Source organism: Papio anubis, chromosome 5 (assembly GCF_008728515.1).
Source record: "Papio anubis isolate 15944 chromosome 5, Panubis1.0, whole genome shotgun sequence".
In the NCBI taxonomy this organism is placed as follows: Eukaryota; Metazoa; Chordata; class Mammalia; order Primates; family Cercopithecidae; genus Papio; species Papio anubis.
Genome location: NC_044980.1, coordinates 14187746 through 14207396, shown reverse-complemented (window position 1 = coordinate 14207396; position 19651 = coordinate 14187746). Strand labels below are relative to the sequence as shown.

General features: G+C 43.8%; 1 protein-coding gene across 1 annotated transcript in view; it reads left to right on the top strand.

Annotated features, from left to right (window-relative positions):
- The first annotated feature begins 274 nt into the window (after positions 1–274).
- ANKH (ANKH inorganic pyrophosphate transport regulator) overlaps positions 275–19651 on the top strand; it is a 160041-nt gene continuing 140664 nt past the window's right edge. Inside the window, exon 1 of the mRNA XM_003899511.4 lies at positions 275–710. Within this exon, the coding sequence (XP_003899560.2) occupies positions 615–710 (96 nt within the window). The 5' untranslated portion in view covers positions 275–614. The remainder of the gene's footprint in view (positions 711–19651) is intronic.

The window sequence follows — 19651 nt, the reverse complement described above, 5'->3', positions numbered from 1 at the left end:
CCCCGGGCCGGCCGACGCTCCACGGCGAGTCCCGCCCAGCGCCCAAGAGGCGCCGGCCCCACGGCCTGAGCGTGCGCAGCGCCCCCCGCGGCCGCGCCGAGCGCAGGCGACGGCACAGGGAAGGAGGCCGCGGCGCGCCCGGCTCGGCCCCCTCCCCAGCCCGCCCCCGGGGCCGCTGGCGGTGTCCGCGCCTCCGCGCCCGCCCCTTATTTCCTCCGGGCGGCGGCGGCGGCGGCGGCGGCGCCTCGTGCGCGAGGTTATTTATTTCCGGGCCCCAGAGCGCTTATAATGGAGCCGCTGTCAGCAGAACCTTCTGCTGCTGCTGCTGCCGCCGCCGCCGCCGCCGTCGCCGTCCCTCCTCTTTTTTTTCCCGGCAGATCTTTGTTGTGTGGGAGGGCAGCAGGGATGGACTTGAGCTTGCGGATCCCCTGCTAGAGCAGCCGCGCTCGGAGAAGGCGTCGCAGCCGCGAGGAGGAGCCGCCGCCGCCGCGCCCGAGGCCCCGCCGCCCGCGGCCTCTGTCGGCCCGCGCCCCGCTCGCCCCGTCGCCCTTTGCCTCCCCGCAGAGTCCCCTCGCGGCAGCAGATGTGTGTGGGGTCAGCCCACGGCGGGGACTATGGTGAAATTCCCGGCGCTCACGCACTACTGGCCCCTGATCCGGTTCTTGGTGCCCCTGGGCATCACCAACATAGCCATCGACTTCGGGGAGCAGGTAAGCCCGGCCCCGTGCCCCACGCCCGCTCGCCCTGCCTTGGCCTTACACGCCCGGACACTGGGGCGGAGGGGATTCACCTGCTCCGAGTCCCTCTTTATCCTGGAACATTTGGTCGGGTGTGCAGCTTGTCAAGGGTGACTTTTCTAGCACCCCATTCCCTCTCTCCGTCCCCTCAATTATTCAGCAGACTTTTCCAGCCCTCTCTGGAAAATGTTAAAGACTGGATGGTGTGAAGCTTCACCTGTGTATGGAAGGGTTTTTAGTGCACGGCAGTATTATGTAATTTGCAATTATGTAAACCTCAGCTCTGTAATTAAAATGTAGTTTCTAGTAGCTTAAGTGCTGGGTTTTTATTTACCAGTGGCTGGTGGTAATGGTGACGGTGGGGAAATTCTGTTTTATAATGCGTCCAAGTTGATTTCCCAGGTACTTCTAATTTTTAAACATCTGTTTCGTAGCCCAGGTAAGGATTAGGGGTATCCCGAATGTGTCCTGATAAGCCGGTCTTGACCATTTCTAGTTTGGGATTTCTTTTTTTTTCCTTTTCCTTTTTCTTTCCTTCTTTCTCTTTTTTTTTTTTTTTTTTCAATGGACCACTAAAGAAGGGAGCACGTTTTTGTTTGGTGTCGCCTTCTCGTCCTTGTTTCTTTTCACGTTTTCTCCATGTGGCGTCATTGCAAATCTAGCGCTGCAGGCTCTCCCGCGATGGGGCATTGGCACCCTGCACCTTGCATGTGGGGACCGTTTTGGCAGGGCCGCCAGCGGGATGCAGCTGCGTCCTAAGGCCAGGGAGAGGATTTGGTGATGGGGAGGCAGTGACATGCCACCCTGATGGGCAGGTGTCCCAAGTGGCCAGAGCGTGTGACGAGCGGCACTCCCGTATTGTGGTACTGTCTGTCTTCTTTCCTTTTAAGTAAAGAGACTTAAACGGATATTTATATAGAATATGCGTCTATTTTGATGCAATACTCATTGTAAAAGCCAAACAGCTTTCAGGAGGCAATTACAAACCGGAGATTTGTTTGACTCCTTCGTTTGACGAATATCTGTTTGGATTTGTCTCTCTGTGCTCAGAACTTTTGAATAATTGCAACTCTATAAGCTCCCTAATATGTAGCCCACATTGTAAGCTACTTTCTACTTTGAATTTTGTTGATGATAGGTGTTCATAGTATGGCATATTCTCTAGAGACCTTTGTTTACAGAGCCAACCAATGTCCTTTGATAAAATCTTGTCTCTTCTGTTGCCACTGTGCCCTGCCAGTGCCTCACAAGGGTACCCCAAGGGCTTCTCCTTCCCTGCTCCACCCTGTACCTGCCCACCTTCCCTTCTTTCTATAGTAACTGGTGACTTTAAACATTTCCTACAATCTGTAGAAAAGCTTCTAGACACGAATTTACTACATGGCCCATTTTAGATGAGTCAAATGCTGTATATTCACTCGAGCCTTTCCTATTTTAAGGCTTACCTTCTTGAAGCTGTCCCAAAGGTTGTCAGAAAGCCCAGGCCGCTCATCTGAACTGGTGTGTGTTTGTGTGCATGTAAGAATCATATAGAGATAACTAGTGGAAATAAGAGTAGTCTGTGTCATCATTAAACCACCTGATGCATACCACAGTATTGCCTCCCTTTTGCCTTGATTTAATGAAAGGCTGACATAACTAGGTTTGATTTTAGTATAAGAAAAATAATCTCCTGAAGTCACAAAAGGGAGGTTAAACATAAGAGACAACTATCTAGATGGTTTATCCTCACGGGTCTAATAATTCTAACTCATCCTTAAAACATTGCTAACCTGATTATCATAGCTGATGTAAGCACAGTATTTAACGGTGTTGTGTTTTTGCAGAGAAGCAAAATGTTATCAACAAGTGTCATTTGAGGTCCTTTTCCCGAAAACACCAGAGTATTTATGAGGTTATAGGCTGCCTGGCGGGCGGAGATATTTTATCACAGAATTAAGGGTGGAGCAATGTGGGGAAGAAATTGATAGGTTTTCCAAACATTGCTTTGCCTTCTGGTGTCAGATGATAATTGTTTTGCAAAATGTTGCAGGGTGAGAGAGAGCGAAACTTGCTTACTCTTTCTCAGCATTAAACTGGAGGGAAAGAATTACAGTGGGAGCTGAAGAGTGGCCTGATATGTGTGGGTGATGAATAGACGAACATTTTACCCCAACTCTTCTGAAGCACAGTAAAGAGGAGGAGAAATGAACCAGTTTGCAAGAGTAGGTGTACGTTAGCTGAAAATATGCAGTCCTTGAGTTTATATGGAGTTCTAGACAGACACATGTAGGTCCTGCTGCTAAGTGGGCAGGTGTATTACATCTTGCTGGGAGCGAATGATGGCTTATTTGTCAGCCATTTACAAATCCTAAGATGGAGAGGTAGCACGGGAGAACAAAGGTCAATGCAGCCTCAGGTTCACATGCTTTTGAGATGATTAAGACATGCAAAATTGGGCTGGGCAAGGTGGCTTATGCCTATCTATGATCGTAGCACTTCAGGAGGGCAATCTTTGGGAGGCTTAAGCTAGAGGATTGCTTAGGCTAAGGTGGGAGGATCGCTTTAGCTCAGGAGTTAAAAACCAGCCTGGGCAACATAGTGAAACCTCATCTCTATTTAAAAAAAAAAAAAAAGACAAAAGAAAAAAAAAAAAAGAGGTCAGGCACAATAGCTCACACCTGTAATCCCAGCACTTTGGGAGGCAAGGTGGATGGATCAGTTGAGGTCAGGAGTTCAAGACCAGCCTGGCCAACATGATGAAATTCCATCTCTACTAAAAAATACAAACAAACAAACAAAAATTAGCCAGGCATGGTGTTGCATGCCTGTAATCCTAGCTACTTAGGAGGCTGAGGTGGGAGAATTGCGTTGAACCCTAGAAGGCAGAGGTTGTAGTAAGCCAAGACTGTACCACTGCACACTGCAGCCTGGGAGACAGAGGAAGACTCTGTCTTAAAAAAAAAAAAAAAAGAAAAAGAAAAAGAAAAGAAATGCAAAATTAGAAAATAAAACCTCTCATGAGCTCTTAAGTTCCTGGCTTGTCAAGAACAAAACAATAGCAAAATTATATTAAATGTTTCTTAGATGAGGTGTTTTATGATGATAAATATCACAGTTCATGGTTTCTTTAAAAACATGTACAGATCTTTTGAAATGGAAATCCAGCTATGTACAAGATTCCACTGAAAGTTAAGTAAGTTGCACATATGAGACCATGTAAAGAAATTGCCTGTTAATGACCCCAGAGCCAGAGTGTGTGGAGGGGCTAAGGAAAGAGCCTGTAACAGTCCTTCCAGAAACTTCTGATTTTCTCCATGAAAATTACCTGTTGTATATAGATTTCTTAGCCATTTTATAGCTCAGTCAGGGAGGAAACCAAATATTATGGACTATTTCCTCTAACAAAACTAGCAAAACCTATTATCACGTTTTTTTCAGTTTTGGTAGTGGCAGTAATTTGAGGTGGTGAGGGGGAGAGGTTGAATTTTGATACTAAAAAAAGCTCTATGGAATAAAATGATCTGCCCTGTCTCTACATAGGCACCAGAGAAAATGGGAACACATCTCCTTTTGCAGAAACTGAAATAACATTTGTATTATAGAGCCCTATAGGTATATAAAATACTTTATGATCATTGTGTATCTAGAATTATTTTATCTCATCGTTTACAGATTGAGAATCAAAAGTATTAATCACTTCCATTAATTGAGCACCTAGTATGTGCCTATATCTCAGCATATGATATATATGAGGAAAGAATGAGAGGCCTACGCATGGTAAGGTACTTGTTCAAGATGACACAAGCAGTAAATGGCAGAGCTAAGGTTCAAGCCCATACCCCCCTGGTCCTTACAAATTTAGGAATAAGTTCTGGCTTTTCTGATTCCCAGACTAGGTCTAAATTTAATCTTAACTGTCGTATATTGAATTTTTTTTTTTTTTTTTGAGGCTGAGTCTCGCTTGTTGCCCAGGCTAGAGTGCAGTGGTGTGATCTTGGCTCACTGCAGCCACCATTTCCCAGGCTCAAGCGATTCTCCTGCCTCAGTCCCCCGAGTAGCGGGGACTACAGGCGTGCACCACTACCCCCAGCTAATTTTTGTATTTTTTGTAGAGATGGAGTTTCACCACGTTGCCCAGGCTGGTCTTGAACTCCTGAGCTCACGTGATCCGCCTACCTTGGCCTTCCAAAACGTGAGCCACCACGTCCAGCCTGTGTGTTGAATTTTAAAAACTCAACAGAGGTAGGATGATTAAAAGGAGGGCTTCCAGGAAAGGGATATTATGACCAATAAGTTCATTTTAAGAAAAGCTGAATTACCCAGATAATTAAGTCAACACTGTATCTTACGTTAACGAGGTTGGCATAGCTTTCGGTCGGAGTAGGGGTGGGGGAAAGAAACAACTGATACCTCACAATAAAGTTGTTTAGAAGTCACTTGGTTTTTATCATTAGAACAATACAGATTGCTAAGGAAAGGAGCATATTGATATAGTCTTTAAACAATATATTTCTTTTAAAGTATCTGCAGATGTTCATTTGATCTCACCATGTTCAAAGAATTGTTATTCTGTTTAAATTTGGTTCAAAGTCCCCAATTTCCTTAAAAGCCAAATTCACCAAATGACATAGAACAAATTAGGTAACCTTTTTTTTTTTTTTTGAGATGGAGTCTCGCTCTGTCGCCCAGGCTGGAGTGCAGTGGCGCGATCTCAGCTCACTGCAAGCTCTGCCTGCCGGGTTCACGCCATTCTCCCACCTCAGCCTCCCGAGTAGCTGGGACTACAGGCGCACGCCACCATGCCCGGCTAATTTTTTGTATGTTTAGTAGAGACAAGTTTTCACTGTGTTAGTCAGGATGGTCTCGATCTCCTGACCTTGTGATCCGCCCGCCTCAGCCTCCCAGAATGCTGGGATTACAGCTGTGATGAGTCACTGCGCCTGGCCTGAACTTTTTAAAAAGGTACTCAATATTACTTAAAATGTTAAGGGCAACGTTGCTGTGAATACCTTGAAGGAGAAAAGAAAGTTGAAATTGTTCTCACTTAAGAAATGTGTTCTGCCTAGGGCCAGGTAATCTACTCTTTTACGCTCAAAGGAGAAATGGGACTGGGTGTGGTGGCTCGCGCCTTTAATCCCAGCACTTTGGGAGGCCGAGGCAGGCAGATTACCTGAGACCAGCCTGGACAACATGGAGAAACCCTGTCTCTACTAAAAATACAAAATTAGCCAGGCATGATGGCAGGCGCCTGTAATCCCAGCTAGTTAGGAGGCTGAGGCAGGAGAATTGTTTGAACCAGGGAGGCGGAGGTTGCAGTGAGCTGAGACCGCACCGAATACCTCAATACCTTTCAAATACTTTAGATATTTCAAGTTGCCTTGTATGATTTACTGAATTTGGGTGGGTCTAATATGATAATTCGAAGACCAGAGCTGTTTATCTGTGAATGGAGAGTTTTGCACATGAATTGTGACAATTCCTGGAGTTAGATGTGTAATAGGAGTGTTCATGTATCTTCAGCCCTTTCTATTTAGGAAACCTAGAGTTAGGCTTCCACAGTATAAGAGGGTTCCAAATTATTAATATCACAAGACGGACAAAAAGAGACGCCCAGGAAAAATAGCTTGGAGAAGCGCACCCTCTCCACGCCTCCTCCCAAAGTACAACAGAAGTATTTCATTCGATTAGGAGGAACGGGACTAAAAAGGACAGATGCAGTCTATGGCACTGGCTCCAATAGGGAAGAGCCTCTTCATCCAAGGTCCCTGAGCAATGGAGAGGACCTCCTTTGACAGTGCTTAAGAGCTTGCCTTAAGAAACAAGACAGGGATCTGTTGTAAGATTCACTTCCCAAAGCGCTTAAAGAAAGAAATGGAAATCTCAGGCTAAGGCTCTTAGTCACTGGGAGGGAGACTTTTCCCCCTCCAGTCTATTCTGTAGTAACAGAATAAATTTCAAAATAATTATTTTTCCTAATTATAAATAGAAGTAATATCAGCAAATTGTTTAAAGTTTGGTAAATATTTTTTAAATGGGAAAAAGTACCTCTAATTTCACTCCTAAAGCTCCTTTAACAATTTGGGTATCTCCTACCAATTTATTCTTTTATTTTATTTTTTTAAATTATTATTATTTTTTGAGACGGAGTTTTGTTTTTGTTGCCCAGGCTGGAGTGCAATGGTGTGATCTCAGCTCATCGCAACCTCCGCCTCCCGGATTCAAGTGATTCTTCTGCCTCAGCCTCCCAAGTGGCTGGGATTATAGGCATGCGCCACCACGCCTGGCTAATTTTGTATTTTTAGTAGAGACGGGTTTTCTCCATGTTGGTCAGGCTGGTCTCAAAGTCCCGACCTCAGGTCATCCTCCTGCCTCGGCCTCCCAAAGTGCTGGGATCACAGGTGTGAGCCACTGTGCCTGGCCGCCAATTTATTTTTATAACATAATTGAGGAAGTATATGTGTATGTGGGGGGGGTGTGTGTGTGTGTATACATTATATATACACACACATATAAAAATGGTGCGTATGTGTATATATACACACATTATATATATAAAATGGTGTATGTGTATATGTTTCACAAAACACAGAAGCATTTTCCCTAAACTATTTAAAAGTATTTAAGTATGATTTTAAATTGCAGCTTAATATGTGGTTATGAGAGCATGCTGTAATTCCTTTTGCGTATATTACCTTATTGTTAAACAAAGGTTTGTTTGCTTTTGCATTATAAAGTTTCAATGAACATCTTTGTGTAATAAGTAGATAATGTGTTTTCTTTGACTACCTTGGGCTTTATGCCTGGCATAATTTGGTGCCTATTTCAGTTTCCGATTCATACATAGAAAATGAGGTCATGCCTTTCTTGCAGTCCATATTTAGTCAAGGACACTGTGACCTCCTTAGTCCAACTGGTACTTACTTCCCTGCTGTGTTTCCCAGCTTTCTTTAGATGTCCATCTGCATTTAAAATACATCGCTTCAGATGACTTAGGTAAGCGGGTTGTTTTCAGAGCCATAGAGGTATAATCCTGAGGTTGGTTTGTTTACTCATTTACTCATTCATTTATTTATTGAGGTGGTTTGATGACCAGCCTAGATACTGCTCTATCTAAATACATACAAGCATATCAATCATACAGAAACAATATTTAAATCTCTTTCTAGTAATCAAATTCTTTAAAAGCAGTTTTTATTTTGTTTTGTTTTGAGACAAGTCTCCCTCTGTGGCCCAGGCTGGAGAACAGTGGTACAAACACCAGCTTACTGCAGCCTCGAATTCTGGGCTAAAGCCATCCTCCAGCCTCAGCCTCCGAGTAGCTCGGATTTCAGGCATATGCAACCATGCCTGCCTAATTTTTTTATTTTTGTAGAGATGGGGTCTTGTGATGTTGCCCAGGCTGGTCTCGAACTCCTGGGTTTAAGCAATCCTCCCATCTCAGCCTCCCAAACTGCTGGGATTATAAGCATGAGCCACCACATCCAGCCTAAAAACAGTTTTTAAAGGGTACAGTGTGATACTGTTTATGGAAACCACTTTTTAGATGAGATAAGCCCAGTTTTATATTAGCGGTGAATAATTTGCTTTCCATATTTGCCTTGGGACAATGGAGCAGGTTATGTTAGGTGGGAGGAGGAGAGAGCGTGGGTGGAGAACCATTCTTTATGGTCTTGTGTGAGTAAATAAACCTTGTTAAGCTCCTGGTATAGCATACCAGAGTGACTTGGGTGGTGTCTACATTAAAAAAAGAAAAAATCAGGTATTTTTTGAACACCTATGACTCTATTAGTTTCTGTAGAGATGCAATAGAGAAAAATCCAGTTTTCTACAGCCTTATCTTGGTCTGAGCTACCCACATGAGTGAATTTGCTTGATAACTGAAGCTAATGCTTCAAAGTGGAAGTCACTGGGTTTTCCTCTTTTTTCAGTATGAAAACTAGTGTTGTTGGAAATCTAACCTATACTGCACATTTATCTACCTTATTAAATGAGTATCATATGGCAAAGCATAATGTAGCATCTTTGGAGGCTGTGAATGTCCATTGTGCCGGGAAGTCACGTGAGATTCAAAATACTTCACCAAGGGATTGGCACCAACCAGTGGGAGCTGACCTTGGCCAGTCTGGAGCCCTGCATGACCAGCAGCAGTGTTGTGGCCTTCTTGAGACTCTTAAGTGTGTGGTAGGGTTTAATAAAATTTTTTATAGGCCATGTGCCTGCTTTTATCATTTTAATACTAACCAGTTGCCAGTCAACTGGTTAGTAGTAATCAGTTGCTACTGGTTTCAGTAACTGGTTACTATGGACTCAGTTTCCTCTTCTTGCTGTGCAGTATACCCGTGTAACCACTTAATGATAACACAGACACCATAAACATAGCTGATATTTATTGAGTTCTTGCTTTTTAATGTTCTGCTGTGGACTTGCTCTGGGCCCAGGCAGCTAAAATTCACTAGAATTCCAGGAAAAATGAAGGAGTAACTTTGGTGGCTTCCTTTGGGAAAAGCATTTATACTTCATGACACTCGTTTTCCTGCTCTCATTTTGCATCTGTTCCAGAGAGATTCTAGGGCCAATGGCAGTGAAGTGATTGTTGAACAAGGCAAGGAAGCATGGACGTATTCGACCCAGCCCCTGCCCTCAAATTGTTTAGATCCTGGTTAAGAAAACACACATGAAGCACCTTTTTGCAATCGGAGCAGCACAGAGCAAAATGTCTGATTATACAGCACAGTTTATTATGACACAGGACGAGGTGCTCAGTAATTGCAGCCGAGCAGTAAGTCTGTGGTCGTGAAACAGCAAGATGTTTGGACACAGTTCTCATCTGGATGTTCCCACCTCCTGCTTTTCCTCTCTAAATGCTCTGCTGGGGAACGTGGAGAGCTCTGGTCTGCAAAGATGAAGATAGAATTGCAAGATAGGTCCATTAGCAGGCTTCATATCAAGCCGTATCAGCCCAGGTGTTGTTTTTGTTTGTTGGTTGGTTTTCCATGGTTTTGGGATCATTCAGTTACTGTTCCAACAACCAAATACCAGTCATGATGCTCTGAGAACAAATGAGCTTAAAATTGCAAAGACAACATTTAGGAGGGATTTCAGTCAACTAGAAAGTTTAATCATCAGAATTTACTGTTTCTCCTATGTAGTTGCTTCTTCATACCAAAAATGCCCTTTTTTTGTTTGTTTGTTTGAGGCAGAGTTTCGCTCTTGTTGCCCAGGCTGGAGTGCAGTGGCGTGGTCTCAGCTCGCTGCAACGTCCGCCTCCCCTGCAACGTTGAGCCATTCCCCTGCCTCAGCCTCCTGAGTAGCTGGGATTAGAGGCACGTGCCACCATGCCCAGCTGATTTCCATGTTTTTAGTAGAGATGGGTTTCACCGTGTTGGCCAGGCTGGTCTCAAACTCCTGACCTCAAGTGATCCACCTGCCTGGGCCTCCCAAAGTGCTGGGATTACAGGCGTGAGCCACCATGCCCAGCCCCAGAAATGTTCTTAAAGTCCATCCAGGGAAGGAAAGTAACTTGGTTATTTGTCAGGGCAAAGGTTGGGGGCAATATTTATTCCGCTAGATAAAATGTTATCAAAAGACAGTCTACATCTGGTTCAGGGTCCCTAGGGACAGACTGACCAGCTTTGTCTCTAGTTAGGGGGAGGATATTTTGGCTTAAGTTAGTTCGCAGGTCCTAGGTGGTTTTTAGATCAGTTATGGCATTTTCCAGAGGCACTGAAAAGTGGGTTGATAAAAAGAGAGTATAGATAAGAATCTACACTCTCCTCAATAAGATGGGCTGACGTCACTGTCCCCAGCCTGGGGGACAGAGGAGGGGCTGTACATGTGTGGCTCAGTAGTCTGGAGCATGAGGAGGTGACAGGCACTGCACACACCACACCCACCAGGCTATCTCACCTGGGCAGAAACATGCCAGTAAGGACCTCTGGGTCCAGGTTGGGGAGAAATCCAAAAATAGAGCAGAGTCCCCAGATAGGGGGTTTCAAAGATGACTTCAAAAGTGAGGTTGAGGCTTCTTAGGACATTTCATTGTCCGATTAAATGGCTGGAAAGCAGAATGTCTGCTGACAGGTTAATTAGGCTTTTCCTAGCGAGCCAGATGAACCAGGAACCAGGAGGGTCAGAGGTCAGCTCTGTGGTTATCAGCTTCTGAGGACATGAGAAGGAAAGGTGGCTTTTGTTCTGTGCGTGACCTGAAGAGGAATATTATGTGCCTGGAGTCTTGGGGGTTCAGTCATCCTGTGCGAGCATTTATGTTGTGAGAACTAGTTGCTTCAGGTTACTGCCTTTCATTCAAATTATAGTGAGTCCCTATCAGTAAGCTTTTCAGAACCCTTGCTTCACTTAAAAAATATACGTAGGCCGGGCATGGTGGCTTATGCTTGTAATCCCAGCACTTTGGGAGGCCAAAGTGGGCAGATCACTTGAGCTCAGGAGTTCAAGGCCAGCCTGACCAACATGGTGAAACTCTGTCTCTACTAAAATTAGCCAGGTGTGGTGGTGGGCGCCTGTGGTCCCAGCTACTTGGGAGGCTGAGGCAGGAGAATCGCTTGAGCCGGGGAGGTGGAGGTTGCAGTGAGCCGAGGTCGCGCCACTGTACTCCAGCCTGGGCGTCACAGTGAGACTCCATCTCAAAATAAATTAATAGTAAAATAAAAATATACATAACATTTAAGCGGAGGATAGTATTTGAGTTTCTGCCTGCTGTTTTCTAATTTGCCCTTTGACTTAGCTGGGGCTGCTTTGTGTTTCCCAAACTGTTTTTAAGGTGATAAGAAGTTTGTATGCTTTTTTATGCTGCCCTGTGAACCACCCGGAGATCGACTGGCCACTGGGACTTGCATTTTAATAGAGGGGAATAGTAGTGTGGAGAATATAAAATAGTAAAAACAACAACAAAAAATTCTCTGACTTCTCAGTGCTTTAAATGGTTTAGAGGAAATTCACCGTGGCTAAGACACTGAGGCCTCCCACCATGTGTGGCCTAAACTTGACATTTTATAAAGGCAAACTGCACAGAGGAGAGTAACAAATAACCACACTTAATAAGGAGGCAGTAACTTTCAGCTCTTCGTGATTCCAGCCAAGTCCAATGCCACAGTGCGTGGAAAGACAGCTCGCAGCCAGCCTGACAAGGGAGTCAAGACAGCGCCCTCCTCCTCTGCAGGTTTCTGTGTTCGAATGTTGCTCCCTCACCGCCTTCTGGAGAGAGACCTTGTCTCTTTGGGACGGTTTTGGATGCAGCCTTGCATCACCTGAGAAGACACCTGGCCTGGAGCCTGGCGTGCAGCCGGTTGTACCTCATTTCTACCCCCACACAGAGACATTCCACCACCTGGGGCTCACGCCTATTGGGCTGTCTCCTAAACGTGGGCAGATTTCCTGGCATTGTAGGTAGTTAGTCCACCACGTGTTTCCCAGCCTCTCCTAGACAAACCAGTGTTTCAGCACCGAATAGCAAGGAGCTTGGGCTTAATTCCAGGTATAGTGGAGACCTGCCGAAGGGCCCTAAAGTGGTGGACGGCAGTAAGCCTCACTAGCTGAACTGTAGAATCTCCTTTGTTTTTGTAAAATTCATATTTACTCTGATTTCCTTTAGGCTCTACGTGAAATGTACAGATCTTAAGTGTATAGGTCTATGAGTTCTGTCAAATGGCAGATGCATACCTGTGTGTAATCCACACCATGAGGATATGGGACGTTTCCGTCAGCCCAGATACATCCACAGTGCCCCTTAGCAGTCTTCCTAGCCAACCACTGTTCTGATTCCTGTGCCAGCCTTTGTAACTGCTCGTGAAAATGACACACGTGCATTGTTATTACAGTGTCTAGCACCTTATCCTTTCTTATTGCAAACTATAGCTTAATATCGAGTATGTTAGTGGCTTTTCAGCAGGTGGAGAGTTTGTAAAATAATTGTTTCCAACGGTACACATCTTAAATTATGTGTACTGTTGATCATTTTGATGTTCAGACATGGTTTAAAAAGACTGCGTTAAAAAACTAATGTCTGCAACAAAATGGGGCATATACATACAATGGACTATTACACAGCCTTAAAAAGGAATTAAATTATGATGTATGGTACAACACAGGCAAACCCTGAAGACATTATGCTGAGTAAAATAAGCCAGACACAAAAAGACAACTGTTGTATGGTTGATGGCATTTATATGAGGTACGCAGAATAGTCAAGTTTGTAGAGATAGAAGGTAGAATAGTAGTTACCAGAGGTCAGGGAAGAGGAGAATAGGGAGCTGTTGTTTAATGGACATAGAGTTTCAATTTGAGGTGATGAAAAAGTCTCTAGAGATGGATGGCATTGATGTGCACATACTTAATGCCACTGAATTGTACACTTAAAAATTATTAAAATGATAAATTTTATGTATATTTTATCAAAATTAGAAACGTTCAATTAACACCATAAGCTACCGGAAAAGCCTGTGGTATTTGAAGAGGAACTCCCTTTAAAAGACGAAATGTATTAATTGTGTTGTATTTATAGATCCAATTCATTTTCCTTTTAAAAAGAAGGAAAATAAAAGTATCAAAAAGAAAATAAGAATCTTATGCAAGCCCACCACCTAGAAATCTGTATCTTATTTTAGTGCATAATCTTCTTACCTCTTTTCTATGAATGTATTTTATTTTATTTATTTGTTGGTTTTTTGAGGTGGAGTTTCACTCTGTTGCCCAGGCTGGAGTGCAGTGGTGCGATCTCGGCTCACTGCAACCTCTACCTCCCAGGTTTAAGCAATTCTCCTGCCTCAGCCTCCCAAGTAGCTGGGATCACAGGCACCCACCACCATGCCTGGCTAATTTTTGTATTTTTTTTTAGTAGAGATGGGGTTTTACCATGTTGGCCAGGTTGATCTTGAACTCCTGACCTCAAGTGATCTGCCTGCCTTGGCCTCCCAGAGTGCTGGGATTTCAGGCATGAGCCACTGCACCCAGCAGTTCTTCTTAACGTAATACTTTTAAATTGCCTCTGGACTTTCATTTTTTTAAATAAATACTTTTTGGACCAAATATATGCTGCATCTGTGGCTAGGCATACTTGCGGGGAGAGCAGGGACTGCATTGGTTTTACTTCCCTGTATATCCGGGAAGATCTCACTTCCTGCAAGGAACTGCTTTGTCTCTAGTTAGAGGGAGGATGTTTGGATGCCTGGTACCTTTTGGACCAAATGTGTACTGCAGGTGTGGTTAGGCATACGCGTGGGGTGGGCAGGGACTGTATTGGTTTTACTCCCCTGTATATTTGGGAAGATCTCAGTTCCTGCAGGGTTCCAGACAGAGAAAAGCGCTGTCTTTAAGTGAGTTCACCGGTGCTCAAGAAGTTTTGCTTCCCTGTGAACATGTGGGTGGGAAAGGAAAAAAAAGCGTGCAGACCTTCCTACATGCCAGACCCTCGGTGTGGGGCACGTACTGTGGAGAGTCACCTTTCCCACTTCGAAGATGAATAGGTGAATAGCTTCTGGCATGTGGAGCCAGGCTTGTCTGACTCGTGGCTCATGCTTAGAGTCTCATAGGTGAATTTTGGTGTTGACAGCCTGCGAGAGAAAAGCAGAGCTGGTGATATTTAGGGAAAATCAAAGAGAAAAACGTTCTTTTTCCTTTTCTAACAGGCTGACCATGTTTTTATCCATTTCACCTGGTCTTGCTATTTCAAGTCTATATCAGAGAAAAGGAGCAAAAGAGGAAGGAGAGGGGAATTGGTTCATCCTCATCCAGAAGTGAACTGAGTTCCCAGAGCCAGTCCTGTGCTCTCCCAGTATCAGTGGTGCAAGCTGATCACAGCATGGTGGATAGAAAAATCACGGGCACCTGATAGTCAGGACCTCTGCACCTACTGGCTCTGTGACCTTGAACAGAGAACTTGACCTCTGTAGGCTTCAATTTTTTCAACTGTAAATAGGGATAAAGGATTGATATACCTTCTTTTGGAGATCTGGACCAAACAGACTGGATGTGAAAGTGCTTTGAAAAGTATGAAATGGTGCATGTATGTCTGATAGTATTGCAGAAACTTTGAGTTTGGTGTGCAGCTGCTATACCTGCTTTATTTTTATGTTTTCTTTCTTTCTTTTTTTTGCCCGGTTTTTTTTTTTTTTTTTTGAGACAGGGTCAGGCTCTGTCTCCCAGGCTAGAGTACAGTGATGTGATCATGGCTCACTGTAACCTCTGCCTCCTCTATTTTTTGTAGAGATGGGGCTTTGCCATGTTACCCAGGCTGGTCTCAAACTCCTGGACTCAAGCGATTCGCCTGCCCACTTTGGCTTCCCAAAGTGCTGGGGGCTTGAGCCACCGCACCCTGCCTGTTTTTCTGCTTTCTTGACTAACTGACTTTTCTTGCTTTGTATTTATTCAATGAATTGCCTTAAGGGGATATCTTTAAGCCAGAGCCAACTGGTTAGGGGCAAGCAGAAGCAAGCAAACGACAGATGATTGGGACACTCAGATATTACAGCATGTGTGTCAGCATGCCGCCTGTTTTTTTTTTTTTCCCCCCCCACTTTGGGGAAAAGGCCTTTAAAGCTGGATTTTCTCAGTAGTGTGCCTTTTTAAAACTGAGTTACTAAGATTTAAATAACATATGCTTTTTGAAATGATAGACTAAATTTAATCTTCATTTAATTATAGGCTGCTATTTGACACAGGCTTAGGGGGAGGGCAGCTGCCATGTACCATGGACTCCTTCAGTAATCAAGTCATTCAAGAGGGACCAAGTCTTTCTCAATTTTGTTGACAATTGTGATAATAACACACCATGGTGTTTTGACACAGTGTACGATGGTTGCTTAATGAGATAAAAGTTGCAACTCACTTCCCAAAGTGCTTAGTATACGGTTTTGGAGTGTTTTCATTATTAAATAATGGGGAGTATGGAACACAGAGGGCAAGAGTATATTCATGAATTTGTTCATTCAACAATTGTTTCCTGAACATTATGATGTACTAGTCACTGAATGGAGTCAGCAAAAGGACGAATGCAGTCCTTGCCTTCAAGTGAGTCTATCTATTAATAGGAGGGCAAATAGACTAGGAGGCACTTAGCAAGAAATAGGATCAAGGCTGGGAGGAGGAGACCAGGGGCTTTGCTCTGGGATCCTATGGGAGGAATCCTTAGCCCATCCTCAGAATCAGGGAGGCTTTTTGTTCCAGCCGAGGCCTGAAGAGAATACTGCGTCCCCATTCTGGAAAGCAAGACAGATCCAGTGGAGGAATGAAAGATGCTTAGTATGACTGGAACAGGGAATAAGACCAGGGGAATGGCAGGAGGAGAGGGTGGTTGGGTAAGTGAACCCGGACTGGGAAGGGCCCGTTCATTCAGGGTGTAAGGAACGTGGACTTGGTCCTGCTCACGGTGAAGAGCTTTCTTAGTAGGGTGTGGTGTGCTCAGATTTGCATATTTGAAAGATAATTTGGTTTCAATATAGCTACTGAATTAGAGGGAGGTGAGACCAAAGGCATGGAGACCAATTAAGAGGCTACTATGGCAACTACCAGAGAGACAGTGGTGGCCTGGTTCGGAGGGCTGGAAGAGAAAATAACCTACAATCAAATGGACTTGGCTCTGATCAGATGGGGTGGGAGAGGCTGGGGCAGTTGCTGATGCCACCAAGTTTTATTTTATTTATTTATTTTAGAAACAGGGTCTCACTCTGTCACCCAGGCTGGAGTGCAGTGGCACGATCATGGCACACTCCGGGGCTCAAGTGGTCCACCTCAGCCTCCAGAGTAGCTGGGACCACAGATGTGTGCCACCATGCCTGGCTAATTTTTAAAGTTTTTTTTTTTTTTTTTTTTTTTTTTGGTAGAGACTGGGTCCTGGTATGTTGTCCAGGCTGGTCTCAAACTCTTAGGCCCAAGAGATCCTTCTGCCGCAACCTCCCAAAGTGCTGGGATTACAGGTGTGAGCCACCATGCCCAGCTGCCATCAAGCTTTAAAAGAGCTGCGTTGTGGCAAAGAGAATGAGTTCTGTTTCAGTCGTGTTAATTTGTTAGATTTAGTGAAATGTTTTAACTTGCTTGCCTGAGAGAATACAAGTTATGAATAAACAGTGGGAATGGCAAGGAATATTTGGCGTTGGATCTCTGTCTTCAGGACATTCTCTGTCAGTGGGAGCTGTACTAGAGTTCATTTTCTCCTATCTGCAAATGCTATGAATATTCATTTATCCCTTTAAAATATAAAAATGTTCTATTATAATAGTTCTCCGCCATTTGCTTTAATGAAATAGAAATATAGTGATAAATAGAAATAGAAATAGTGATGTAGAAAATTCAAAACTACTTATGAATATTTGGCACTGGAATACATTAGGATTTTGGAGGATACACATTTCTCTGCATCATCGTTGTGCTCTGCTAAGGATAACATTACAGATGGACCAGGTGCCTGGTGACAGCGGAGAGAACCATCTGGAATTGAATTTGATGAGGCTCCCGGGTTTGCTGTATCTTTGTGTATAGTAAATGTTTACCATGTAAACAGTAGGGAGTAGACTCACCTTAGAGGGCTTCCTTGTATGGCTTTATGTTTGTTTGCATGTTTGTTTGTTTTTAGTATTGTCTATAGCTTACCATCTGGTTTTGATTCATAAAATTCACTTAAAATACACCTTTCTATCGTGCCACTGCACTCCAGCCTGGGCAAAAAGAGCAAAACTCCGTCTGACACAAACAAACAAAAAAACACACATCTTTCTACAGAAATAATATATAAATCATGTTTAGGTTTCCAGGCCCCTCCACCTAAATTATTTTATTTTATTGAGACAGGGTCTCGTTCTGTTGCTCAGGCTGCAGCGCAGTGGCACAATCTCAGCTCACTGTGACCTCAATGACCTCCTGGGCTCAAGCGATCCTCTCACCTCAGCCACCTGAGTAGCTATGACCATAGGTCTGTGCTGCCACACCCAGCTAATTTTTTTATTTTTTTGTGGAGACAGGGTCTCACTATGTTACCCAGGTAACATACTTACTATATTATCTCTCAAACCCCAGGGCTCAAGTGATTCTCCTGCCTTGGCCTCTCAAAATGTTGGGATTACAGGCGTGAGCCACCACACCCAACCACCTAAGTTATATAACTCCTAATGTTATTTAGGTATTCTATATTTGCAATGAGTAGTGGACAACCATCCTGTTAAAATAGTAGTAATTGGGAAAAGCAGTATGGTTGAAATTTATTATTTGTCTTGATTAATTGTACCTTAAGAACTGTTGGTTTAATTGCATTGTATGGTGGTAGTTTGTGGGAAGGTTGGTGCCAAGGGCTTAGTTTTAAACTAAGGATGCACGTGGCTCATAAGCATGGTTATGATTATCTGAAAACTCACCGATGAGAGATGAGTGTTGCACACCCCTGGGGGTACCTTGACACGATTTAGCAGACAGGAGGGTGGGTGTGAAACAGATCTGCTTGGGTGGAATTAATGGGTGTGATGGGAATGAATTCTCCTGGGTGAGGCTAGATCTTCTGCAGGATCCCACAGGACACCTGTGCTCTGCTGGCATCATGAACCCAGGACAGCTTGAGTGGGCTGGGATGGTGAGTAAGGTAAAAGGAAGATACTGTGCATTCTTCCAATTGCATGTGAAAGACATTTTTGGGGGACGGGCAATATAAAGTTGTTGCCTGTAACTTGATATAATCTGAAGTATAGTAGTGGCCAGTTGTCTCCCACTAGGGACACATGTAAGGCAGTTTAAAATGTTTTTGAACTAATTTACACTCCAGGTGACAAAATAATCTGTACCACAAACCCCCATGACACAAGCTTAGCTGTATTAACAAACCTGCGCATGTACCCCTGAACTTAAAAGTTAAATTTAAAAAAATTAATGTTTTTGCGTGGAAAATAACTGATTTCAGTATGGTTAGAGAAAGGCTTGTTCTGAATGTCACTATCAGTAGCTGCTTGGACTTTAAAATTTCTGTTCTCTGCCCTGTAATTGTTGTGACCTAATCATGTGCTATGCGCCAGGCTAATTTCCAGGGGCCTTGCTGCTTCCATATCATGTTTCCTTTTCCTTAATTAGTCCTTAAGGGACATTCCGTTTCTTTTTTCTTTTTTTTTTTTTTTTTGAGAGACAAGGTCTCACTCTGTCACCCAGGCTGGAGTGCAGTGGCACAATCACTGCTCCCTGCAGCCTTGAACTCCTGGGCTCAAGTGATCCTCCTGTCTTGGCCTCCCAGGTAGCTGGGACTACAGGCATATGTCACCACTCATGGCTAATTTTTAAATTTTTTGTAGAGACAGGATCCTGCTATGTTGTCCAAGCTGATTTCAAACTCCTGGACTCAAGCAGTCCTCCCACCTTAGCCTCCGAAAGTGCTGGAATTACAGGTGTGTGCCACTGCACCCAGCTGCAAATTCTATTTTTAAGCGTGTTATTGCTATGTTTTCTAGTGAGGATAAAATTTTAGAACACCTAACTGTATCCGTTGATTTAGGCATACCTTCATTCAATTGAAATCATCTTACAAAATAATGTCAAAAGCAGTGTTTACATTTACATTACTGAGAGACCCATAAGCTGCTAGGAAGCTCAGCATTTAAATGGGAATTTGGGGAAGTGAAAATACTTTCCATGCTTGGACCGTATCAGTTTTGTATGTTACATCCAATGCTTACTTACATTCCTTGTTTTGTTTTTGTTTCTGAGAATTGTTCAAGTCATCTCCAATGTAAGGCAAATGCTTTAGATTGAGGGAAGTGGAAAGTAAGTGCTTAATCTAGTTTTTTCTTCTTTTTAGTTCAGCAGAAATGGACAGTCTTATTTCAGGATGCAACAAAATGAACATTGCCTTTCCCTTCCCTGGTGCACAATTCACATTTGTAGAACACTTCACAGTTTGTACAATATATTTTCATTAAATGCAATAGTTCCACAATCCAGAGGCACTGGGG